At 43.3% G+C, this 27,135-nt stretch overlaps 1 protein-coding gene across 1 annotated transcript in view; it reads right to left on the bottom strand.

The window, feature by feature from the left end:
• The window catches only part of dnah5 (dynein, axonemal, heavy chain 5), a 531,647-nt gene extending 508,221 nt beyond the window's left edge, over positions 1–23,426 (bottom strand). The window contains exon 1 of the mRNA XM_078539077.1: positions 23,033–23,426. Within this exon, the coding sequence (XP_078395203.1) occupies positions 23,033–23,170 (138 nt within the window). The 5' untranslated portion in view covers positions 23,171–23,426. The remainder of the gene's footprint in view (positions 1–23,032) is intronic.
• Positions 23,427–27,135: the final 3,709 nt, after the last annotated feature.

Raw genomic sequence — 27,135 nt, 5'->3', positions numbered from 1 at the left:
TATGGACACCACCCACCCCCCCTCCCTCCACCCCCACCCCAGTGTCACTCCAGAGCCAGCAATCATTGACAACAGTGGACGTGGTGAGAACTTCCCCTTTTCTGCTCTCTCATCATGTTAGCAATCCCATAAAAAGTTACAACTTTTTCCAATCAGATGTAACTGGGTTTTTGAACAGCAATCTGAGTAATAACTCACCTCATGGCTCCCTAAAGCCTGTGCACCATCCACAAGGCACAAGTCAGCAGTGTGACAGAAAGCTCCTCACTTGCCTGGATGAGTGTAACACTAACAACACTCACGAAGCTTGACACAATCTAGGACAAAGTAGTCGCTTGTTTGGCACTCTCTCCACCATTGGCACCCAGTGGCAGTAGTGTGTATCATCTACAAAATGTACTACAGCAACTAGCCAAGGCTCCTTCAACTGCAACTTTGAAACCCGTGACCTCTATCACCTGGATGAAAAAGAGCAGCAGGCACATGTGAATAGTGCCACCTGCAAGTTCCCCTCCAAGTAACGCAGCATCCTGACTTGGAAATATATTGCCATTCTTTCAGTCCCTGGCTCAAAATTCTGGAAAACACTCCCTAACAGCACTGTGGTTCAAGAAGACAGCTCACCACCACCTTCATAAGGACAAATAGGGGTGGACCATAAACAATGCCCACATCCCAAAAGTGAATAAGTGAATGTTTAAAAAAGTACTATTATTGATCAACAGGTCTGGTCTTGAAAAATAATTTTATATTTGTGGAGTGTTGTGAAAAATTACCATTAAAATAATTATTCAATTTTTTTTAAACTAAATTTTTTTAAAGTAATTTTTTTAAATATTTCACTTTCTACTTTCACTTTGTTTGTGTGCCCCAATCTTTATTTTGCTTTATGTAGAGCTTCTAAAAATTGATTTGATTTTAGTGTTTTTAATTTCCTGGTTGGCTGTCTTTGAGAATTCTTTAATGTGATTGCCTGCTGGGAGAGCTTGATGACATCACTGCAGCTTCACATTGGAAATCCCCATTAAAGAACACTACAGTCCACTGCATGGAGAGAGTAAGTAAAGTTCTAGCCATAGAGATCGCTAGATCTCTCAGTAAGGCTTTCCTCAAGTGAGCGTTCTTGCTCTGCTTCTTACAGCAAAATTCAGGCCAAACATGTACCTGAGTGTTGCAGTCTTGTAGCACAGAAATATACAGCTTGCAAGTGACTGACATCACATGTTCAGAGAACCACCGTAAATTGCCAAAAATCGCTGGCAGTATCTTCTGTTCTAGACAAAAACAGAAACAGAAATACCTGGAAAATCTCAGCAGGTCTGGCAGCATCGGCGGAGAAGAGCACAGTTGACGTTTCGAGTCCTCATGACCCTTCAACAGAACTGTGAAGGGTCATGAGGACTCGAAACGTCAACTGTGCTCTTCTCTGCCAATGCTGCCAGACCTGCTGAGTTTTTCCAGGTATTTCTGTTTCTGGTTTTGTTTTGGATTTCCAGCATCCGCAGTTTTTTTGCTTTTATCTTCTGTTCTAGAGTTTAGGTCTAGTGGACGGAGCAGAAGCGAGTGATTTCCATTGGCGGAGGGCCACGCATGATCTCATACTGTTCAGCTCATTAAATGTACATGCAGGAGAAGCACGGTGAATCTTGTGGCACAGTCAGGTAAGTCACCGTCCCCACCGGGACCTCATGGGGTCAAAGGTTCTGGCACCATATTTAAAAGGGCACCCGGAGAGCTATTCACTAACTGCAAGCTAGGAGCTGCAGATTCTGTAGATCGCGGTATGTCACAGAGAAGACAAAGTGTGGCCCCATGGTTCAGCACAGTCTCCCTGCAGGTTCTCCTCCAGGAAAGGCAGGAGGTGCTATTTCCATGATGGCAGCAGGATGCTCTCCCATCTGAACATGGCAGCCTGGACAGAGGTCACAATGGAAGTTAGCTCTCGTGGGGCACACAGGAGAGTTGTCCAGCAGTGCAGTAAAAGAATGAACAATCTGCTGTGCTCTGCTAGAGTAAGTGGTATGGTCTACTCACTGCAAAGTGACACTGATAAGGGCATCAGGCAGTGTAAGTATGCACGTACACAGAGATGTCAGACAGGAGTGAAGGTTGCAGGACTCTGCAACAGAAGGGACATGTGCATTGAATGTGTGCTAGCCACTTCATACTCTCAATGTTTTATCACTTGCAGGATATCCGGCTTATTAATCACTTACTGAAGAGGGTTCAGGAGCTGACATAGGATTCATGCTCCTAAACTGCTCATGCATCCATTGGGATGACACTCAATCCTTCCGTCTGAAAGACAAGAATGCCCACAATAGGAGAGAGCGGGCCAAGACCAGCAGTGCCATGCCCGATTAAATTAGACTGCTGACCAGCTTCAAGGAAGAGGCCGCAGATAAAGCCAGGGAGGAGCAGGACCGTGCCTGCGCTGAAGGCGAGACAGGACACCTCCAGCAAGCCAGTGAGGATGACTGCAGTCTGTAGTTGTCAGATGTACCCACAGAGTGGGACATAGGTAAAGGAGCCTGTTTAGGCAACCACTAAATTTTACCTCTCTCCACTCCAGGTTCCAGCAAAAAAAGCAGGAGGCAAAGAAGCGGGACCAACCACACATCTACGACACCACCTCTGGGGATGAAGCCTCAGAGGATGCACTGTCATGGCATTCATCTGCACCCTCCACCAGTGCAAAGACATTCACCTCCGAGTGCACGTTGTAGACTAGACTCGGGGTCACAATCTGGTGAGCAAATCACTGACATGGGTCCACAACTGACGGAGGAAGTGACAGCCAAGGATTCTGACACTCAGAGGACTGCTGGGGCCCAGGTCCCTGCTCAGCCCCACACTGATGGTGAGCCTCTGGACTCAGCCATAAAAGACATGTTGGAGATGCAGAGACAGGTGTTATGACCACAGCAGATGTTAATTGCTGCGTAAACCATATCCCAATGGAAACTTGGCTTACGGGCCATATACCCTTTTTCTATATTCTGAAAATGAGAAGCAAACATACAGATCTCAGCAGCAAGAAGTCCAGTAATATTAGGCAAATTGGTGTAGCTTTAAAAAAGGCATACCACATGACCTCAAACTCTCTCCCACTCTTCTGTGGAAATCCAAAACGCCAGAACGAGACTGCTTATTGCAGCCCAAAACTTTTCTGGCTTGACCAGATGGCTGATTCAAACTACATCTTCTCCCAGCCTAGAGGTGTTTCCAGGAGATCTTCCTCACACAGCCAATAGCCCACAGCTACAGCTAACAGCTCAACACCTCCAGCTCAACAGCAACCAAATTTCCACAGTAACTCTAAAATACCTTTATTCCCCTCTTTCATCTCAGGTTCCATTGTTCTCACACCTCTTCGACACTCCAATCCTTCCAAACATAAAATCTTTCATGTTTCTATTTTGTCTCTGCTTTTGGGTCAATAAAATGTAATATGCCCTCTTCTGTTTACCTATGGAACTCCTGAAAGATGCAAACATGTTTCTTGTCCCTTCTTCACAGGATAACACAATATTTCCCAAAAATATTTTTAAAAAATAACATCCATTCTCACACAGGTAGAACATCAGGCAGAGATGCCAGAGGCCATGTGCAGACTGGACAGAAAGCTGCAGGAGCCCTCCATGCTCCAATGCTGTCATCGTTCCAGCATGTGAGCACTTGGATGCCTCCATGGAAAGGGTGGCAGTCAACTTGGAGACCCAGATCCAGAAAAACATAGAGTGGCTGCTGGATATCCGCTCAGACCTGCACTCCATCACTTGAGTCATGGGTGCAGTGGATAGGTGAGACCTCCCTCCAGGTGCCTATTCTCCTCAAGCAGTCAGGAAGGTGCCACCAAACACATACAGGGAAGAAGAGCACCAACAAGGCACCCTGGGGACTTCAGCCCAGGGCACTCCAAGGGTGCCCTGCCACTACATATCCCCTCTGTCAGTGACCCCATTGCCTCCAGCAGGTCAAGGGGAGGAGAGTGCATCTGCACCTGTGCAGGAGACCATTAACAGGCTGGGGTCCTCTAGGTCTCGGGCCACCAGAGGATACCTGCCAAAGTCATCACAGTCAACAGGGCAAAGCAGTCAGCAGGCTTCTCCCCCTCAGCTGTGGATGTCAGGGCTACACCTAAACGTAGTAATAGGAAAAGAAAGATAAAGAAGTTTGGAAGGCACTCAGGTGGCATAGGTATACATTCATTATATATAGTTCTGGCACTTGTAAATTCATGTTCATTTGCATTGTTTGGAAGTGTCCTGGATTCCCACCTTACTGCTAGTTGCTTCATTTAAGGGTGTGGAATTTGGTTCCCCATCAGAATCCAATGATGTCCTCCTATAGAGTCACTTCTCTCACATTATCAAGATTGTGATTACTCAATAATCCCACATGTGCATGCTTAAGCAGTGGCCATCATTTGTGAGTGTGGGCATGCGTTATGCAATTCTCAGCTCTGAAAATATGTCTGCTCAGGTTGTGGAGCGAGGTCATTGCATCTCCTGCTGCAATCAATGTTGAAGTGGGCACATCCAATCGTTACTGGCCATCCTTGTTGCACCATGTTTTTGAGCTAATGATGCATGTGAAGGCTGCAATTAAGGAGGCAATGGGCAAACTGGCCTTGGCTGCAAGGGGGATTAAGTGTAGGATTAAAGAGCTATGTGTACAGTTGACTGAATTTTCCTTGATTTTACAGCTGACCTGACTTAGGGGCTGTGCTTGATTTCTCCCTTGTTTTTTGTTAATTTAGTTTATTGTTTTGACTCAAAAGAGTTACAGTTGACTGAAGCCTTTGTCAGACCTCACATGGAGATTTGTTTAGCCTGCTCGTTTCCTTATCAAGGATTGGAAAAGATCTCACATAAAGGTGAGGTACTGTCATTGCAACCAAAGTGCACTGGAACTCATCGTAGGACCGGAGTATTATCCCACGAGGTGAGAGCGAGTACAATTGGTCTGTGTGCTGGACAATGCTGAGGAATGTGAGGCCATCTATGTGAAGCATCAACAGCTTTCACTGTATTACAAGGGCCATCTATGATTGAGATGTGCAGGAGTTTCTGCAATTGGAGGGTCTGGATTGGTTGGTACTCAACACCCCACATTGCAGGTGAGGCACTGTCATTGAGTGGACTTCTGTAAAGAAGGTTGTGTGTGTGTGTCCATGAGTATTTAAACTGGGGGAAGGTTACTAAAGACTGTGGGAACTGAGAGATGAAAGGTGAAAGAGCTAGATGCATGCATTTGTAATGAGACTTTGGTGAAGTTGGAATTTACAAGTAAATAAGTTGTGTTTTAAAATTGGCATCAGATGATAGGTAAGGACTTGACTTTTCAGCTGCTAAATTTCAAAGGGAGTCTAAGGGACTTTTACAACTTACAAAGGTTTCATAAGTGAACAAGGGAAGGTTATTAAATGTTATTTGATCCAAAAGTGGAGGCAATAGGGAGACATGAAAGATTTTTATATTTTGGAAAAGTTGAGTTCAAAGAGGCGCTTAGGACAATGGAGTCTAGGATGAAAGGGAAAAAAAGATATTTAAGAGAAATGTTCAGTTGAGGTGGCTCTGTGGGGGAGATGTCCCAAGACCAGCTCTGTGCGGAGAAATGTTGTAAATTTATGCAGACATCCAGTTTTAAGCCAGGGAAGTCTTTGTTTTCAGAAAGCAGTCTGTTTCTGAACTTCCTTTGGATTTCACAGCAGAGTGTGAGAAGTCATGTGGTATACTTTACTAAAGTAACAACAATTTTTGCTGCGAGTAATTTTTATGGTTAAAAATCTATAAGGCAGCTGTTGCCAAGTAGTATACTTGTGTGTTCTGACCAAGTGGGTTTTTTTGGGGAGGGAGTTTTTTGTAAGACTGTTTCAACTGTGTAATTTTTGGTTTTTTTTCTACTTCTTGTTCTTAAATCTTTTAATTTTAAGATCCTGGGATTCTATGCTTCTCTTCACTTTCAAAATACAAAACAAAAAGAAGTTCTGATCAGTAAGACAAGATTCCTCTGGGGTTTGGCTTGCTCAGCAAATAACATCGGCTGTGGCCATAACACCATACAGCATAGGAAAAATATCATATCTACTTACAGGTGCTCGAGGTCGGGGTGAATAGGGCGCTGTGCAAATTCCAATGCACACATTTTGCACAGTTTGGCACATGCAAAGGATCAAACCACCAGCAAGGCAGACATTAAGTATTGCCATTTAATTCAGAACTCACAAAACAAGGTAAATGAAAGCAAAATATAGTGTATGTTACCAAAAAGGAGCTGCTGCCTGCCAGCCAGCAGAGGATAGAAAACCAAATAGTAAAGGAAATGTATGAGCAGCCTACTCTGCCTGGAATCTGTTAGCTACCAGACTGTCATCAGCCTGTGTGCCACATCGTTACCTTGCAGTAGCCTCTGCATATGCCTCTAAGACATCCTGTCAGCACCATCCCCTTCACTATCTTCATCGTCAGATGAGACACTTCTCTTCCCCATGTCTCCCTCAGCCAAAGCATCTCCCCTTTGTAGCTTGTGCGTGCTTATGCAGGGCGCAGCAGACAACAAGGATCCGGGACATACTCTGTGGGGAGTACTGCAGTGCCCGCCTAAGCAGTCCAAACATCTAAACCTCATATTTCATCGTCTGCTCAATCATGACTCTTGTGGAGGCACGTGTGGCATTGTAGCTCTCCCCTGCAGCGCTCTGCGGACGCCAAACTGGCGTCATCAGCCAGGTCTTCTGGGGGTATCAGCTGTCGTCAGGGAGCCAGCCCTGCAATTGCTGAGGTCCTTCAAAAACCTGTGGTACCTGGGAGTGATTCAGAATATAGGTTTTGTGAGAGCTCCTTTGGAACTAAGCACAAACATGCAGGATTTGTCTTCTGTGATCACATATCGGCTGCATGTTCAAAAAATGGAAAACTTACCTGCTGATGCCAGGGAGCTCTCCCGGCCTTATGCGTGCAGTCAATAGCCCCTTGTACTTGCAGGAAACCTGCGATTACTGGTCTGGCAGCCTGGCTTTCAGGATCCAGGCAATTTGGGATGCTCTCCTGAAGAGGGCATCTGTCACCTCTCAGATGCAAAAATAAAAACAAAAAACTGCGGATGCTGGAAATCGAAAACAAAAACAGAAATACCTGGGAAAAACTCAGCAGGTCTGGCAGCATCGGCGGAGAAGAACAAAGTTGACGTTTCGAGTCCTCATGAGGACTCGAAACATCAACTTTGTTCTTCTCCACTGATGCTGCCAGACCCCTCAGATGCACTTCTGCGTTGCTTACTGGGGAATGCCACACAGGTTTCCAGTGGAGCCCTGGAAGGAGCTACTGGCAAAAAGTTTAAGGCTGTGGTGACCATTAATGCCACCGGCATGGGATTGCCTCCAAGTCCTTGTGGCCACAGGTCTTCATGGAGAATCTGCCAGATGCAAGCAGTCACATGCCAGGACATCCCAAGTTGCTACTGACATTGCCTTTTGCTCATCTGTAGGTAGCTGCACTGCCTGCATTACACCCAAGTTTGGGCCATTGCTCACAGTCGCACTGGCCCTTAGTCACCAGCATCCTGACCTTGAGGCTCCACTGCAACTTGCTGCTCAGGCCCTTGCTCTTCCCGGCCACCTTCTTGAATTGCTATGTTTCATGTGGTGTAGGTACACCCACAAAGTTGCTAGGGAGTTCATGGATTATTGAAGGGGAACTTGCAAGTGATGGTCTTCACAAGCTTCAACTGACCTTGTCCTTCGAGGTGGTAGAGGTCGTGGGGTGGGAAGGTGCTTTCAAAGGCGCCTTGGTGAGTTGCTACAATGCATTGTGTGTGTGTGGTGGAGGGAGTAAATGTTTATGGTGGTGGATGAGGTCCCAATCAAGCGATCAGCTTTGTCCTGCAATGTGTCAAGCTTCTTGAGTGTTTTTGGAGCTGCACTCATCCAGGCAAGTGGAGGGTATTCCAGCAGACTCCTGATTTGAGCCTTGTAGATGGTGGACAGGCATTGGGGAGTCAAAGTGAGTTGCTTATCACAGAATTCCCAGCCTCTGACCTGTTCTTTTAGCCATAGTATTTACATGGCTAGTCCAGTTCAGTTTCTATCCAATGGTAATCCCCAGGATGTTGATAGTGGAGATTCAGTGATGGTAATGCCATCGAATGTCAAGGGGGAAAGGCTAGATTCTCTCATGTTGGAGATGGTCATTGCCCGGCACTTATGTGGTGTGAATATGACTTACATTTATCGTCCCAAACCTGAATGTTGACCAGGTCTTGTTGCATGTGGACATGGACTGCAGAGTTTAGATTTAATCTGTTGGTTGTGGGATCACTTAGCTTTGTCTATTGTATGCTGCTTCTGTTATTTTGCATGCAAGTAGTCCTATGCTGTAGCTACGTTAGGTTGACATCTCATTTTTAGGTACGCCTGATGCTGCTCCCGGCATGCCCTCCTGCACTCTTCATTGAACCAGGGTTGATCCCCTGTCTTGATCATAATGGTAGAGCAGGGAAAATGCGAAGCCATGAAGTTACAGATTGTGGTTGAATACAATTCTGCTGCTATCAATGGCTCACAGTGCCTCATGGATGCCCAGTATTGAGTTGCTAGATCTGTTTGAAATCTATTCTATTTAGCACAGTGGTAGTGCCACACAACACAATGGAGGTTATCTTCAATGTGAAGATGGGACTTCATCTCCACAAACACCGTGCGGTGGCCACTCCTACCAATACTATTATCAACAGATGCATCTGCGACAAGTAGACTGGCGAGGACAACGTCAAGCAGGTTCTTCTCTCATTAGTTCACCTGCCGCAGACCCAGTCTAGCAGCTATGTCCATTAGGACTCAGCCACCTAGGTCTGTAGTGGTGCTACTGAGCCACTCTTCGTGATGGACATCGAAGTCCCCCATCCAGAGTACATTCTGTGCCTTTGTCACGTTCAGTGCTTCCTTCCATTGGTGTTCAACATGGAGGACTGATTCATCAGCCACAGTGGGGTAGGGGGTGCAGTAGATGGTAAACAGCAGAAGTTTGCCTTGCCCATGTTTAACCTGATGTCATGAGACTTCAAGAGGTCCAGAATCAATATTGAGGACTCCCAGGGCAACTCCTGCTCGACGGTATACCACTGTGTTGCCACCTTTGGTGGGTCTGTCCTGTTGGTGGGACAGGACATCCCAGAGATAGTGATGATGGAGCCTGGGACATTATCTGTCAGGTATGATTCAGTGGCTAGTTGCTTGACTAGCCTGTGGGGCAGCTCTTCCAATTTGGACACAAGCTCCCATATGTTAATAAGGAGAACTTTGCAGGGCCGACAGGGCTGGGTGTGCCATTGACATTTCCAGCGCCTAAGGTAATGCCAGGTGGACCACCACAGGTGGTCCGTCTGGTTTAACTCCTCATCAAGTTTTCTCTAGCAGTTTGATACAATGAGTGGCTTGCCAGGTCATTTCAGAAGGCAGTTATGAGTCAACCACATTACTGTGTATCTGGAGTCACATGTAGGCCAGATCAGGTAAGGACAGCAGATTTCCTTCCCTAAAGGGACAATAGTGAACCAGATGGGTTTTTATGACAATTGGCAATGGTTTCATCGTCACCATTACCAAGAATAGCTTTTAATTCAAAAATTATTAATTGAATTTAAATTCCACTAGATGCCATGGTAGGATTTGAATCTACATCCCCAAACCATGAGTCTGGGCCTATGGATTACTAGTCCAGTGACATTACTACCAGAAAGATTGAACATACTGGGGCTCTTTTCTCTGAAAATGAGAAGGCTTGGGGAGAGCTAACTGAGGTCTTTAAAATTATGAAAGCGTTTGATAGGATAGACACAGGACCGGGTTTTCTGGCCCCACCTGCCGCCAGGATCGTCCGGTCCTGCCAAAAGTCAATGGCCTTTTGGTTGAGCTGCCGAATCTCCCATGGCAGGTCCGCCATGACAGGGCTGGAAATTTTCAGCCATAGAAGAGATGCGCCCACTTGCGGGGAGTACAAAACTAAGGGCTGTAAAATATAACATAGACACTAATAAATCCAATAGAAATTCAGGTGAAATTAATTTTCTGAGAGACTGACTAGTATAAAGGAACTTGCTACCAAATGGAGTAGTTAAGGTAAATAGCATAAATGCCTTCAAAGGGAAGCTATATAAACACATGAGGGAGGAAAGAATAGTAGAATATGCACATGGAGTTAGATTGAAATAGGGTGGAAGAAGGCTCATGTGGAGCACTAAAACCAGCACATCAGATGGGCTGAATCATCTGTTTCTGTTCCGTAAATTCAATAGGCCAGAATTTGCTGAAAGCATAAAGGCATGAGAGCCTGAATTGAATATGAGCCATGGAAGGCAGTGCTGCATGTGGGAGTGGTGAAACTACAGAACAAATTGTTAGACAATTTGAGAAGGTGAATGAGAGTTGTGAACAGGGAAGGGGTGGGGCCATGAGGTACCACTAAGAGGAGAAGATCGCCAGTTGGAGTGGGATGAATAGCAAGTGGTCTTGACATGGGTAACGTACATCGTGACACAGCAGAAGGGAGCAGTGTTGGGCAGGAGAGAAGTGAAAAGCCACAGAAGGCAGTAAGATCAAACAGCATATGCAATTTGGGAGGAGAAAACGGCAAGAAGCAGTAGGACGGATTTGTGAGCATCCAAAGAAAGGGTAGGTGTGAAACAGATTGGGTAGAAGCTGGAAATGGGGTGGAGGGAGTGAAGGAGAATTAATTCTCTTTGCATCCCAAAAATATAGAAAAAAAGAGTTTCCCTGGAATAACCTGGAAAACATCTATCATTTATTTAAAATAAATAACTTAAAAGGAAATTTCTGTGTGTATTTTAATTAACAGGTGGTCTTTGCAGTGAGTTAGAAAAAGCGCAATGCCAGTGTCTTGTCATAAGAATAAGACAAGTTTGATTCTTTATCTGTACTCAATTAGCTGATCTCAGCTTGGGCAGCTGTGATGCTACAATTGGCCCCAATAGCCCTGCGGTAGGAAAAAGAAAAATCATCCAGGTTTTCTCCTCCTGTTTAGTACCCAATGCCCCCTGCTGGAAAGTACCTGAGTGTAGACATCAGATGAGAAAAGGATTGGACTAAACAGTGAAGATGCATGATTTTTTAAAAAAGGAACATCTACAACATGCAAAAAGTTTTAATTTGTGACCATTATTTGATGCATTTTCAGCACTAGAGTAAACATTTGATGTACATTGATGCTTTCTGCTGTGAATTCAATTACATGAGTGTTATGAGAGAAAACAACGAACAGATAAATTCTGATGAAGGCTTCAATCCAACATGTTAATCTACCTTTTGTTTTCAGGTGCTAATCATAGAAAGTTTATGGCACAGAAAGAGGCCACTTGGCCCATTGTGTATGCCGAAAAACGAACCACAGAGCCTAATCCCACTTTCCAGCATTTGGTCCATAGCCCTGCAGATTATGGCGCTTGAGGTGCATATCCAGACACTAACAGATTTGCTGTTTTCTCCCCAGTATTTTCTGTTTGTTTCAGATTTGCAGCATTCACAGTATACCTTTTAATTTCTACAATTTGGTTAATGAAGCCATATTTTCAAAAGTTTCAAACACAACATACTGTATAAACACATCTTTCCTCGTCATTGTTTCATTTTTTTCCACTTTCCTTCAGGTGAAACACAAATAATTCAGATTCCGCTACAATTTCCATGTCAGCATATCAATATGAAACATTTCTGCACATACTTTCACACATAGAATTGGCTAATTACTGGCTGTTATTTTGCCAGAAATCTATTTTGCTTATCAGTTTAAAATAGATTAAATATTTACAATAACAAGAGTATCGCTTTGCATCATTCTGAACAAGGAACTCTGTACTTGGTCAATGTAAATTCACTGCTGCAAATAACTAGTGAAATCAAGTCTTCTCAAAAAGAACATGGAAACATTGTGACTGTCTCCAGTGGAGGAAGTATTCAATGAATGGCATGACACTAGGAAGTTCTGAGGAACAAAGGGACCTTGGCGTGTGTGTCCATAGATCTCTGAGGGTGGAGGGGCATGTTAGTGGGGTGGTGAAAAAGGCATATGGGACACTTGCCTTTATCAATCGAGGCATAGATTACAAAAGTAGGGAGATCATGTTGGAGTTGTACAGAATCTTGGTGAGGCCACAGCTGGAGTACTGTGTTTAGCTCTGGTCACCACATTATAGGAAGGATGTGATTGTACTGGAGGGGGTGCAGAGTAGATTCACCAGGATGTTGCCTGGGATGAAACATTTAAGTTACGAAGAGAGGTTGGATAGATTTGGGTTGTTTCCGTTGGAGGAGAGAAGCCTCAGGGGCGACCTGGTCGAGGTGTACAAGATTGAGCGGCATGGACAGGATGAATAGGGAGCAGCTGTTCCCCTTAGTTGAAGGGTCAGTCACAAGGGGAGGTAAGTTCAAGGTGCGGGGCAGGAGGTTTAGGGGGGATGTGAGGAAAAACTATTTTACCCAGAGGGTGGTGACGGTCTGGAATGCACTGCCTGGGAGGGTGGTGGAGGTGGGTTGCCTCACATCCTTTCAAAAGTACCTGGATGAGCACTTGGCATGTCATAACATTCAAGGCTATGGGCCAAGTGCTAGTAAATGGGATTAGGTAGGTCAGGTGTTTCTCACATGTCGGTGCAGACTCAATGGGCCGAAGGGCCTTTTCTGCACTGTGTGATTCTGTGATATTATGTACTTCCTCTGGAGATACATTTTAAAATATTCTACGAAGTGCATATGTGCCACCTAGCAGCATAAAATAAGTACTGCAACCACCAAATGAATAGTTACAAATAAAATTTTGTATTTTAGCTTCAGTTATTCACTCAGACTCCCAAACAGCACCAAGCCAAACAAATATTACAAAATCATGCATGTTGTTCAATGCAATTTGAATATTAAAGGTGGCTAATGCAGTGGAATTAATCCAATGCAGAGTATTTTGACATTTGTTGCTGTATTCATAGAACAACACAGAACAACCCAGGAGTAAAAGGAAAATACTGCATCCGTGGAGACAGAAACAGAGTTAATGTTTCAAGTCCATTTGACTCGTCAGAGTTAAAGAGAGGTGGAAATGCGATGGATTTTATATTGTGTAAGAGTGGGTGGAGCAGGTGGAGTGAAGTAGAAGGTCAGCGATAGGTGGGAGCTCAGGAGAGGTTTGACAAAGATGTCATGGGCACAAAACAAAGGGAGTGTTACTGCTAGTGCTAAAGACTAAAGAAGATGCTGATAGTGGCATAAAAGGTAAGATCTTTAGATCATAAAGGTAAGAACACAACAAGCCAGACCTAGGAAACAAAAGCAAAATACTGTGGATGCTGGAAATCTGAAACAACAACAGAAAATGCTGGAAACACTCAGCAGGTTAGGCAGCATCTGTGAAGAGAGGAGAGAGAATGACACAAAAATTGGTGGGGTGGTAAATAGTGAGGAGAATAGCTTTAGATTACAGGAGGATATAGACAGGATGGTCAGATAGGCTGATCAGTGGCAAATGGAATTTAATCCGGATAGGTGTGAGGTGATGCACTTGGGCAGGACAAACAAGGCACGAGAATACACGATGAATGGTAGGACCCTGGGAAGTACCGAGGATCAGAGGAACCTTGGTGTGCAAGTCCACTGGTCCCTTAAGGTAGTGGGACAGGTAGATAAGGTGGTTAAGAAGGCATGTGGGATACTTGCCTTTGTTAGCTGAGGCACGGAATATAAGAGCAGGGAGGTTATGCTGGAGCTGTACAAAATGCTGGTTAGGCCACAGCTAGAGTATTGCATGCAGTTCTGGAATTCACATTATAGGAAGGATGTGATGGCACTAGAGAGAATGAAGAGGAGATTTACCAGGATGTTGCCTGGGCTGGAGAGTTTTAGTTATGAGGAGAGATTGGATAGCCTGGGGTGCGTAGATGAGGGTAGTGCAGTTGATGTAGTTTATATGGATTTCAGCAAAGCCTTTGACAAGGTGCCACATGGGAGACTTATAAAGACGGCAAATGCACATGGGATACAGGGTAATTTGATAAGGTGGATTCAAAATTGGCTTAGTTGTAGGAGACAGAGGGTGATGACAGAAGGATGCTTTAGTGACCGGGAAGCCAGTGTCCAGTGGCGTACCACAGGGATCTGTGCTGGGTCCCCTATTATTTGTCATTTATATAAACGACATTAATGACAATGTGGGGGGTAGGGTTAGTAAGTTTGTGGATGACACAAAGATTGGCCGGGTGGTTAACAGTGAGGTTGAGTGTCTTGTGCTACAGGAAGATATAAATGGGATAGTCAAATGGGCAGATAAGTGGCAGATGGAACTTAAACCTGAAAAGTGTGAGATGATACACTTTGGAAGGAGTAATTTGACAAGGAAGTATTCAATGAATGGCATGACACTAGGAAGTTCTGAGGAACAAAGGGAGCTTGGTGTGTGTGTCCATAGATCTCTGAAGGGCATGTTAGTGGGGTGGTGAAAAAGGCATATGGGACACTTGCCTTTATCAATCGAGGCATAGATTATAAAAGTAGGGCGGTCATGTTGGAGTTGTATAGAACCTTGGTGAGGCCACAGCTGGAGTTTTAGAGGGGATGTGAGCAAGAATGTTTTCATCCAGAGGGTGGTGGGAATCTGGAACTCACCGCCTGAAAGGGTGGTAGAGGCAGAAACCCTCATAACATTTAAGAAGTATTTGGATGTGCACTTGTGATGCCATGGCCTAGTGCTGGAAAATGGGATTAGAATAGTTAGGCACTTGTTTGGCCGGCGCAGACTCGATGGGCCAAAGGGGCTTTTTCTGTGCTGTAGACCTCTATGACTCTAACCTTTCAGGCCAATGACCTTTCACTAGAAGTGGAAAAAGTTAGAGATATGACAGGTTTTAAGCAAGTATAGGAGCAGGAAAAAAGGGGAAGGGGGGGACAAAGAGTAAAAGGGAAGGTCTTTGACATGATAGAAGGCAGGAGAAATTAAATAACAAAAGGCATGATGATGCAAGGTTAAAGGGGTGATAATGGGAAGAGTAAAGAAACAAAAGATGGGTCTATAGGAGGTGTAAATGCGATAGCAGAATCATCACCAACTTCTGTTGTCTGAAAAAAATGGGAGCAGTGATTATTGTTGAACTCAATGTTAAATTCGGAAGGCTGTAAAGTACCTAATCAAAAGATGAGCTGCTGGTTCCTCGAGCTTCTGTTAAGCTTCACTGGAACAGTGGAGGAGGTCTAGGACAGATATGCCAGAATGAGAGTGGGGCAGAGAATTAAAATGACAAGTAACCAGAAGCTCTGGTTATGTCTGCAGACTTAACAGAAGTGTTTTGCAAAGTGATCATTCAATTTACGTTTGATTTTTCTAACGTAGGAAAATTATGAAGGGGCTTGATAGTGTAGACATGAAAGAGTCTAACCCAGTAGCACATGGAGTGGCTGAGGCAAATAGTACGGGTGCATTTATGGGGTACTTGATTAAGTTCACGAGGGAAAAGGGAACAGAAGGATATTTTGATAGGGTGAAATGACATAAGATGGTAGGAAAATCGCTTGGAGCATAAACACCCGCAAAGAGCTGTTGGAAGTGAAAGAATGAAACACTTTTTTGCATTTTATACTTTTGAAGTGCAGTCACTGTTGTATTGTAGAAAACACAGCAGCTAATCTGCGCATGGCAAAGCCCCACAAACAATAGTGAGATGATTGACTAGATAATGTGTTTTAGGGTGTTGGCCGAGGAATAGGTGTTGGCAAGGACAGTGGGAGAGCTCATTCTTCAAAGGCATTGCACAAAATCTTTTATGTTCACCGGAAAGGGTAGATGTGGCTAAATGTGGCATCCAAAAGACAACACCTCAGCCAGTGAAGCCCTCATTCAGTGCTTCCAAGTGTTAGTGCTCAACATCCTGGAGTGATGCTTGAACCCATAACTTCTGATTCAGAAGCAAGAGTTCTACCACAGAGCCAAGACTAACAGCTAGTGTGTAACACAAGACATGCTGGGAATTGCACGGGTCAGGAGAAAGATTCTCAGGTGTCAGTAGTAGACCCTTAAAACTGTTCTGCAACCAAAGAGTGGAAATGGCTGGAAGCAAACAAGTGGGGAGAACTGTATTATTCAATAACACTGCTTTGATGGTTTTCTGCAAAAGTTGAGCAAAGTAGGATGGCTTTCCTTTTAATGTGGGAGCCAGCCTGCCTAAAGGAGCAGCACCAGATAGCATGAATGAGGTGGCTGAACACATTGATGCTATCTAACCTGGCAGCAGATAAGAAAGAAATGTACTAGGCTATGCAACGCTGCTAAAGTTGGCTTACAAAGCAACATAAATACACTTCACTCTAGTCTAAACAATGCATCATCAAAATGGGAGAACACACTTGGGAGCTTCATCATTACAAGGGCTGTGGCAGTTCAAGAAGGTCCATTTGCACTTTCTCATGGAAAATTTGGAAAGGCAATAAATGCAGCCTTACCTTGCCAGTGTCAACTACATCCAAAGAACATTTTTAAAAAAAAATATGGCGCCACTATTTTAGAAATAGCCTTAGACTATAATAAGATTTAAAGTAAAGATTTTTGACATTGACGTACATATAATCTCCATCCAATTGTAAGTCAGTTTCAAAGTGGAATGGTCTATAAATCACACTCAACTGAACTGTAGTGCATTAACCTTGTATAGCCAGCATCAGCCTAATTTTACCATCGCTCATAAGGTTCAGCCATCGAAAACACTTATGATTGAAAACTTGCCCTTGAAATGGGGGAGAAATCACACTACTGCAAGATTTAAAGTCCTGCAGCAACATGAAGGGGCTGCTGCTTTCTCCAAATAAAAGACATGGTTAAGCCCAGGGTCGTCTTTGCCTCAGTATAAGCATGCCTGACAGATGCTAACGCTGCTGCGACAGACTCCTGCAGGGAAGGGTCCACCAAAGTGTTGACTAAGGTGATCATATGCTTCATGGTTGGCTGCAAAGTATCAACACAAAAAGAACAAACTGGTACGAACATAGGAGCAGGAGTAGGCCATTCAGCCCATTGTGCCTGCTCCGCCATTCACTTAGATCATGGCTGATCATCTAGCTCAGCACCACTTTCCTGCACCATCCCCAAACTGCTTAGTGTCATTAGTATCCAATGATTGAGCTTCCACAGCCCTCTAGTGCAGAGAATTCCAAAGATTCACCACCCTTTGAAGAAGTTCCTCCTCATCTCAGTCTTAAATGGGAGGTGGACTCCTCCAAGCTCTCTGACCTATGGCGGAAGCTCCAGTGCATTCTGCAATTGCTAGTGCACTATCACCATTCCATTATCATTTTGGGTTGTCCTCTCTAATAGCAATCGGGGAGTACATTCACCATATGAACTGCAGCAACTCATGAAGAAGGTCCACCACCATCTCCTCAGGCGACTAGGAAATTTTTTAAAATCTTGCTTTCAAAGATAAGACTCCTAAGGTTTGTATCTCTGTCCTCTTCAGCAAAGCCAGGCTGCACGCTGCCCACTGGTGTGCTATTTCCTGTCCTTACTTGGAAGGGCAAAAACAACTGTGCATCCTCATGAAGGTTCTTGCCCCTCAGTTTGCATGGCTCAAAGGCCCACAACTGATGAACTTAGTAAAAGGGCAGATGGAGAACTGTTAGCACATTGTAGCAAAAATCAGCAATAGCAGCTGAGTGGCAGCACAATGCAGCACCAGATCATTATTCTGCATGTGAGAGAGTTAAGAAGAAAGAGAAAATAAAAGAAAGATGCTCAAACAATCTCTGATATTTTATGTCCTCTTTCTGCAAACTATATTGATGGCAGCCTCTTACTTTGGTGTCAAGATCTATGTAGAGCCAAGGCCTCTTCCTATTCTCATACCCTCAATTCTATAATGTGCTAGCTTACCCTACAAGAAGAATGAAAGTGGGTTTGTATGTACTTTGTTGAAGGGTTCTCACAATATATATGACAGCTTATCATATGTGCATAATGACAAAAAAAAGCAAGTATATGGCAAAGAAAAAGAGATAATTGTAGGGGCAGTAGGTTTTGAGGGTGTAAGTGCAAGCAGAAGCATATGCAGTGAAGTGTTGTTTTCTGACCCGAAGACAGTCAAGGGAAACAGGAAAGGAAAGGAAACCTGAATACATTGTACAAGCAGGGTATCCATTAATCCTCCACTGAAGTTGTGAAACCCCAACAAAATCCCTGGCATTGGAGAAATGTTAAAAGGTTCTTACCTTGGAAGTCCTGGTGAGGTTATCACATTTTTATTTTCTGCACTGCAGTCAGATCATGAGGACAATAATTGTGGCATTTCCTTGTTCTGCCATCTTTCTCCATTACTGCTCAGAAGTTTCTTTGGGTGCCCAACACCAATCGGAAGGGAAGAGGACTTCCTTCCTGCTGTTGTTCTAGGATCACCTTTACCCTTGCAGGCAAGAATCTGGAGGCCCTGATTAAAGTAATCCTAACTGCTGCTTCAGGACATTATTGCCCTCTATGCATTATTGAAATATAGAACTCCCTTAGGTGTTTCAGTCTGCTAACAAAATGTACAAGCCAAGCCGGATTTCCCACCACCTCCATCAATGAGCTGTCAATCTGGAGCACAATGAGCATGAGCGCTCAGCAATTTAATTTAAACTTGGACCCCCAACGATGAAAACAGCACAGGTCCCATTCTGATTCCTTCTTCCCCTCCCACCATCCACCCACTTTATGCTACATGTGAAAAATGCCCCCAAGTATCCACTGTAGCTAGGGATAAGTAGCTCAGGCAGGAAATAGTTAAAAGACAGAGGTAAGTTAAATACTTTTACAGGTATTTATGTGCCTATCAATTCCTGCTAACAGATGTTCTTAATTTTTTTCTGCCTCCATCATCTGTCACCAACATGTTTCCTAAGTGAAATCCTTTGAGCAGACTCGTTTGAAAGAAGGGGAGGATGACAAGCAAGTTGGGCTGCCTGAGTTGTGCTCCATGTCTTCCTGACAGCACCTGGACCCCTGCATCCACACAGAAGTGAATTTACCTCACTTTGGAAGATATAATTCTGGGGAGGCTCTTCTCCACAAAGGAACCTATACCAGCATATTCTGGTTGGCATTACTATGATAAATAAATGCTTGACTAATCAATATACTGAGTGCTTCAGAAGAACTCTAATTTGAGGAGTTTCTGCTCCTTCCTAAGTGATTTTCATTTGTCTCTTTTTTGCTATGTCATGTATTAATTAACATTCTATCTCTTTTCTTGCATGTGGATATTTTTATCCTTTCATCCTGTTCTGGTCTTTTTTAAATTCTGATAATCTGTAATCTGATCATCACTTCTGAGGAAAAGTCTATAGTTGAAATGTCGACTTTTATTCTCTCCAAAAGTGAGTATTTCCCGTGTCTTTTTGAAACATTTTGTTAACAATACCTCCTGCATTGTTAGATAATGTTACAGCTAATCATTGGATTACATCTATTTGAAAGCTTCCTGATTCGTTGCCCACGTTCACTAGATTGCATGGAGTAATATGCAGTGAATGCAAGAAAATTGAGCGAGTAGGAGCAGTCACCTATAAAGGAACCCAATGGATTTTTCTCTGAAAGGGCAATCCACTGAGATTAAGTGCAAAACTAGGAAACTCTTCACTACCTCTAAATCTCTCCTTTTTTCCCTATGTATGCATTTTCATAATTTTATCAATCTCTGCTTTCCTTCCCTTATTTGTAAATCCCTTCAAGAAAGAATCAAAGGGAGAGACACAGAAGCATACAAAGCAAAGAAAAAGAAACCAGGAAGAGATATGCCGACAGAAATTGAGGGAAGGTGTTTTACATATGTAAAGAGAGAATGGAAGACATAAAAAGAAAAAAGACAGTGGGAAGTCAGGCTTGCCAGAAATCAGAAGAAAAAGTAAGTAAGGGAGACAGCCACTCAGTGACAGAAATATACAGAGACAGCAAGAAACGGTATGTGACAGCAATATAGTGGGACAGAATAAAAGATTAAAAAGAATGACAGATAGGGAGCCAGGGGTGAGACAAGAGGCTGGAATTTTTTGCTACCGAGGTAGGTAGCTCAAGTCAGGAAATTTCCTGACTCTGCAGACCCATCTTGGTTTAAAGCACCTGGTCACACATAATTTTCATGCCGGGGTCACTGGTGCAGGATAGACTGAGACCCACCGATCCTGGAAGCAGATGAAAGGCAGCCACAGGGGCAGGCAAGTGTCAAGGCAGGTTGATTAGATGGCCCTCCTTGATCTTTTGGGACTTTGTCCCAGTTGTAATAAAAGGAGTTAGGCCCTCTAGCCCTCACACCACCTCACCATCATTCTCCTACTCCCCATGGCTCCTCATACTCTCAATGTCATCTCATGCTCTATTATTCAACACTGGTGACTGGATTCTGCAGATACCACCCTTCCTGTAGCTGCCAATGTCTCAGTGGCACAGGAACCATTGTGACCCATTAAGTATTTGATTATCTCGATCTGTATCTATTGCTGTGACCAGACAATGGCTTTGATCATTTATTTATACTTGTCGTAAGGGTTCCATTACAAAAACAGAATTACCTGGAAAAACTCAGCAGGTCTGGCAGCATCGGCGGAGAAGAAAAGAGTTGACGTTTCGAGTCCTCATGACCTTTCAACAGAACTGAGTAATATTAGGAGAGGGGTGAAATATAAGCTGGTGGGGAGGTGGGGGGAGAGAAGTTGGGGAGGGGGGGGGGTTGTAGGGACAAGCAAGCAGTGATAGGAGCAGATAATCAAAAGATGTCACAGACAAAGGAACAAAGAGGTGTTGAAGGTGGTGATATTATCTAAATGAATGTGCTAATTAAGAATGGATGGCAGGACACTCGAGGTACAGCTCTAGTGGGGGTGGGGTGGAAAGACTGACAGGGCATTACAGGTATAGATTTAAAAATAATGGAAATAGGTGGGAAAAGAAAAATCTATATAAATTATTGGAAAAAACAAAAGGGAGGGGGAAGAAACGGAAAGGGGGTGGGGATGGAGGGGGGAGTACAAGATCTAAAGTTGTTGAATTCAATATTCAGTCAGGGTTCCATTGTTAGCTCAAGAAATGACTCCTATCAACATTGCATGGCCAGCATACCACTAACATATAGACATCACAAAAGAAGAAAACATATTAACCCATCTGATGCAGGATGTCACAAAAGTATGACAAAGCAGCCAAATAAAATCCAATGGATTTCAAAGCAACAGACTATGGCAACAGTACATCTCAGTACTAATTCACCAGAATTAAATCTCCTAACTTGACTGTAAATGAGTACGAAAGGTTCACTCTGTGTCATTCTATATTATGTACCGTTAACCAAGTCTACTGTATGGCATGAAAACATATGATTACAAAATTGTTGCATAAACTAAAGAACGTTTTCCAATAAAATGTAACATATTTTCAACTTACTTTCTTTCTAAGGGCTGCTAAATGTTTAAATCCCAACATCTGCCTTCTCTTCACCCTCGTGCTGCAGATAATTCTATGCTAACCAAATGATTGACTGCAACAGTGTAGTTGAAACAAACTGGGAACCTTAAACTAAATATCCCTGCAGTCACAATCATAAGAACAGAACCAATTATCTTTTTTCTCTGCTTTCAGAGCTTTTTTTCCTATCACTATTTTCTTAATCATCTCCGTCACCATTAACACTTCTACACTCTTCTTCCCATTTTCTAGTCTAAAGTATAAAATGTAGTATCTGTATTTATTTCTGTATATACTAATGTCACAAATTTGTATTATTCAGTTTTGTTCCTCAATCAGTCCCAACAGGCATATTCTATAAAAGGCAAGGTCAGAACTGAACTTGATATCATTGAAGGAAAAAGGATTGAAAGAATCTTAACAATGCACAGATAATGTAGAATCAAGCAAATTAGAAGTTCAGCTGTCCTATAAAACTGAAAGAGAACAAAATTCAAAAAGCACAAAACAAATGATTAGTGAATTCATTTATAAATTCAAACTCCTCAATGAAAAATTATGGGAAATACACAGCTGAATTTCTTACATAAACTCCCAGCATGCAAAATACTGTGAGTGCAAATTTATAAAATTGTTTGTTAGAAACACGCTCATACCCACAGTGTAACAGCCATGTGAAATCCTTTTAAATTAAGTTGTATAAATAGTATGATGGCAGACATACATCAATAGCTTACTTGGATCCAGTACTGTTGGAACCATGAGCATGCTATCTGTATAAAGTACCCAAAGTTGTAAGTTCAACTGATATCCAAGAGTTTAAGCTCACTTCTCTTATGAGCGACAGAGTAATTATAATCATACAGCACATAGGGATGTTGTTCAGCCCGTTGTTACTGTCCTGGCTTTTTGAAAGAGCTATCCAATTAGTCTCATCCCCCTGCTCTTTCCTCATAGCCCTGCTAATGTTTCCTTTTCAAATATGCATCCAATTACCCCCTAAAAATGACTACGGTATCTGTTGCTCCTACCCTTTCAGACAGTGCATTCCAGATCATAACAACTCACTGTGTAAAAACATTTTGCCTCCCCTCCCTCCTACTTATTTTGCTAATTACCTCAAATATGTATCCTTTGATTACTGACCCTATTGCACTGGGAACAATGTCTCCCAATTTACTAAAGTACCTAAATGGTTCACGATTTTGAACCATCCTTTAATCTTCTCTGCTGTAAGGATAACACCCCTAGCATCTCCGGTCTCCTGAAGTCTCTCATCTCTGGCACAGTACCATTCTAGTAAATCTCCTGTGAACTTTCTGCAAGGCCTTGACATCCTTCTTGAAGTGTTGTGCTCTGAATTGAACCTGCGGTCGAATTTATATTTTTCCCAGAATTTAATTCCCCAAAACAACTTGCGAACAAACTTCCAGCAAGGGAGATTTTCTCAAGGTGCGATCTGAAAGCGCGGGCCTCTTGACACGCGTCAGGAAAAACTAGAAACATCAGACATCATTTGGTCGCTCAGTCACTTACAAGAAAAAAAGCTTTTGACAAACCTTGATCTCTTTTCTATTGTCTGCTGGTGAGATGGGTTGAGAGACTCTGCTCTTCAGAGCTGTGACTCCGGCTTTCGAGCCGAGAGTGGCGGCGTTAGCCGCGCGGATGCTCCTGCGCTGCGCCCGGTTCTCCGCCATTCTCTCGCCTCGCGATGCTGCTTTCAGTGACTGACTGAGGGCAGCGGGGGGCAGGGACAGGACATGTCCCCCAATCCACCGTCTGGGTGCCCGGGCGCACTTTACTTTCTGTTACTTTGCTACTGGTCGGCGTTTGATTATCTCCCTGGCACAAAGTTGAATGCGGTTTTTTTTTTGGAGCTGGGGCTTTGCTTTCTCCTGGTGTGTTGAAACAAGTTCGTTTCTCTCCTTTTCCCCCCTCGTGCTCTTCCACTCTACTGCACCTCAGAAAATCTGGCCAGACAACAGGATTAGTATCCAAGCAACGGCCGCTCTGCAGGGGGTTGCCGGCCGAGGGAAAGGGACAAAACGGACAATCAGCAGCACTCGCCACCACAGTTCACAACTTTATGTCCAATAAAACAGGCCAATGTCCGTCCCTGCGTGAATTACATAGGTGACGGTGGGAGATTTCTCCCGAATTAAAAACAAAAAACTACTGCGGATGCTGGAAATCCAAAACAAAAACAGAATTACCTGGAAAAACTCAGCAGGTCTGGCAGCATCGGCGGAGAAGAAAAGAGTTGATGTTTCGAGTCCTCACGACCCTTCAGCAGAACTGAGTAATATTAGGAGAGGGGTGAAATAGCCGAATCTGCTCCCTGTCCTTTGTCAATTTAGAAGGCATTTGCTTTATTTGCATGTGGGTATTAAAGAGCTTGTTAAAAGGCAACAATTGTGTAAAGTTTCGCTAAATAGACTAACCACGGCTGGTTTGGAGAACGCTGAGTTTGAACTGCAAAAATTCTTAAAGTTAACCAAGAATTTCTCTTAAAGATCGCTTGATAAGGATCAGTGGATCGTTCCGGTGCAACAGTCAACTAGAATTACCATTGGCGTGAGCAAGGCATAGCTGAAGGAACAGGGGAGGGGTTATTGTAAAAGCAAAATACTGCAGATGCTGGAGGGGTTATTGTACTCGGCTTTCATAACCTACATATCGCTGGTTGCACAACCCCAGCTGTTCCTGGCTCTGGTGACACCTCGATGCCATGAACTTTAAATACACATCCACTTACATATCCAAAACAAAAACAGAAATACCTGGAAAAACTCAGCAGGTCTGGCAGCATCGCTGGAGAAGAGCAAAGTTGACGTTTCGAGTCCTCATGGCCCTTCAACAGAACAAAGTGAAATAGGAAAGGGGTGAAATATAAGCTGGTTTAAAGGGGGGGGGGGGGAGAAGAAGGGGGGTGTTGTTGGGACAAGCAAGCAGTGATAGGAGGAGATAACCGAAAGATGTCACAGACAAAAGAACAAAGAGGTGTTGAAGGTGGTGATATTATCTAAAAGAATGTGCTAATTAAGATTGGAGAGCAGGACAAGCAAGGTAGCTCTAGTGGAGGTGGGGTGAAATAAACCATGGGTGGAATGCATTTAAAAATAATGGAAATAGGTGGAAAAAGAAAAATCTATATAAATTATTGGAAAAAACAAAAGGAAGGGGGAAGAAACTGAAAGGGGTGGGGATGGAGGAGGGAGTTCAAGATCTAAAGTTGTTGAACTCAATTTGTCCGCAAGCATGACCCAGACCTCCCTGTCGCTTGCCATTTTAACACCCACCCTGCTCTCTTGCCCACATATCTGTCCTTGGCTTGCTGCATTGTTCCAGTGAAACTCAACGCAAACTGGAGGAACAGCACCTCATCTTCCGACTAGGCACTTTACAGCCTTCCGGACTGAATATTGAGTTCAACAACTTTAGATCTTGAACTCCCTCCTCCATCCCCACCCCCTTTCCGTTTCTTCCCCCTCCCTTTTGTTTTTTCCAATAATTTATATAGATTTTTCTTTTCCCACCTATTTCCATTATTTTTAAATGTATAAAACCGATGGTTTATTTCAGCCAACCCCAACAAGAGCTGCTTTGCTTGTCCTGCTCTCCAATCTTAATTAGCACATTCTTTTAGATAATATCACCACCTTCAACACCTCTTTGTTCTTTTGTCTGTGACATCTTTTGGTTATCTCCTCCTATTACTGCTTGCTTGTCCCAACACCCCCCTTCACCCCCCCCCTCCTCCCCCCATAAACCAATTTATATTTCATCCCTTTGCTATTTCTACTTTGTTCTGTGGAAGGGTCATGAGGAGTCGAAACGTCAACTTTGCTCTTCTCCGCCAATGCTGCCAGACCTGCTGAGTTTTTCCAGGTATTTCTGTTTTTGTTTTGGATTTCCAGCATCCGCAGTTTTTTTGTTTTTATCACTTACATATCCACATATCCACTTTGTTGCCAGACCACCCCTAATGCTGCCAAAAACAGTTACTCCTGCCTTCATCACTGTGAGGATCAATTTCTCAAATCGTCTCCTCGCTAACCTACCTCCTTAGTGGTTCCAATTTACAGCTTATCCAGAACTTGGTGGGTTGAATTATATCCCACATTAATTCCCGTACAATCACCATCTCAGTCTTTGCCAAAAGCCACGGATTGCATGCACACTAAGTACTTGATTTAGACCTTGCTCCTCCTTATTTGTCCTCTTCTCTCTGGACTTTGCCTAGCTACCGCACTCTCTGCTTCCTAAAATCCTTCACACTATAGATTTATTCCCATATGCAAATTTCATACCGTTGCTTAAATTATCCTCCAGTACAATTCGGATCATTCAGAGCAACAGGAGACCGCTCAATAGTGGAAAAAGTTGCGTCATATAAAAGCTGCACGAGATTTGGCAGATTTCCAATAAAGCTAGAGGTGAAGCAAATAGCATTCTGTCACATTCATCTTATCTGAATGTAATGTTGTTCTTTGCAAGTTATAGTAATGTATAACTAAATATTTCCAGTATTGGCTAAATCTCTAAATGTTATTGAGATTAGTGATGTTCAATTATATTGTTCAGTGAGTTGAAACATACATTCTTTTATGATGTGAGACTGGCAAGCCACCATTCTCTTTACTCCCAGCAGAACTAAGGGTCCACCCCCAAAAGAGGTTATTTTTCTCTTACACGAAGCACCCCATCTTAGCAGATGTCCATGTTTTTTCTCTCATTCTCTCAGCTTGTTCTGTTTTTCCCTTTCTCTCTCAAGACTTTTTCTCTCTCCAAACACCATAACACAGATAACAGGAGGAAAACAGAAAGTAAAGTAAATAGAGGAAAGAAAAACTAGGAATGAAATTTAAGAATAGCTTGTAGACTATGGGCCAAGTCTCAAAAAATGTATTTCTGTAGTCCTCTTCTTGGAAGCACTTCAAATTCACACCATTATTAGTTTAGGGACCACTTGTCATAAAAATCAATGTCCCTATCTGCTAAAAGTGAGCATTTTGTAGAAAACATTGTTATAAAATATGCAGAAATCGCATGAAAACCCAGAGTATTTCCTATATGAAGAATGGCAAAATCTCATCTCTTCTTTAAATTTCTCAGATCATTGCATAATATCAAAAGTGATAGTGTCTTTGTTCAGGATCTTGTGGCAGATTAAGTTGTTGAGGAGGCAGTCAGAGATTTGCCTTTGGAAGCAAGCACAAGCGAAACCAATAGAGACAGAGATACCAACATGGGTTCTGGAGCCACAGTTACTGTCAGAGTATCAGATTTAAACTATGATCACTGACCCTTATGCTGCACTGGCACTGAGGCACTCGATTTCTAAAAATCTGATGTCATAGCTGGCCAACAACTGCCAAAGACATAACTCTAGATGTGGCAAATAATTTGTACTTAATGTGCTGTTCAATTTTCTTGCATGAACAACAGAAATAATAAGTGAGCTTCGAGATGACAGCTCACAGGTCCCATTGGATGGTATCAACAGCCGCAAGATTATTTCCTTGTGCCTAGACATCGTAAACCTGAGATTAAAGGGAGGGGAAGGCTCATGCCATAATATCTAGCTCTGGCAATGTCTGTCAGACACGTTTCTAAGCACAGTTAATTGGGCTTCTAAACGGTTTAAGGTACTGCTCTTCAA

This window comes from Cetorhinus maximus, chromosome 3 (assembly GCF_964194155.1).
Source record: "Cetorhinus maximus chromosome 3, sCetMax3.hap1.1, whole genome shotgun sequence".
In the NCBI taxonomy this organism is placed as follows: domain Eukaryota; kingdom Metazoa; phylum Chordata; class Chondrichthyes; order Lamniformes; family Cetorhinidae; genus Cetorhinus; species Cetorhinus maximus.
This window is presented reverse-complemented; position numbering and strand designations above follow the sequence as displayed.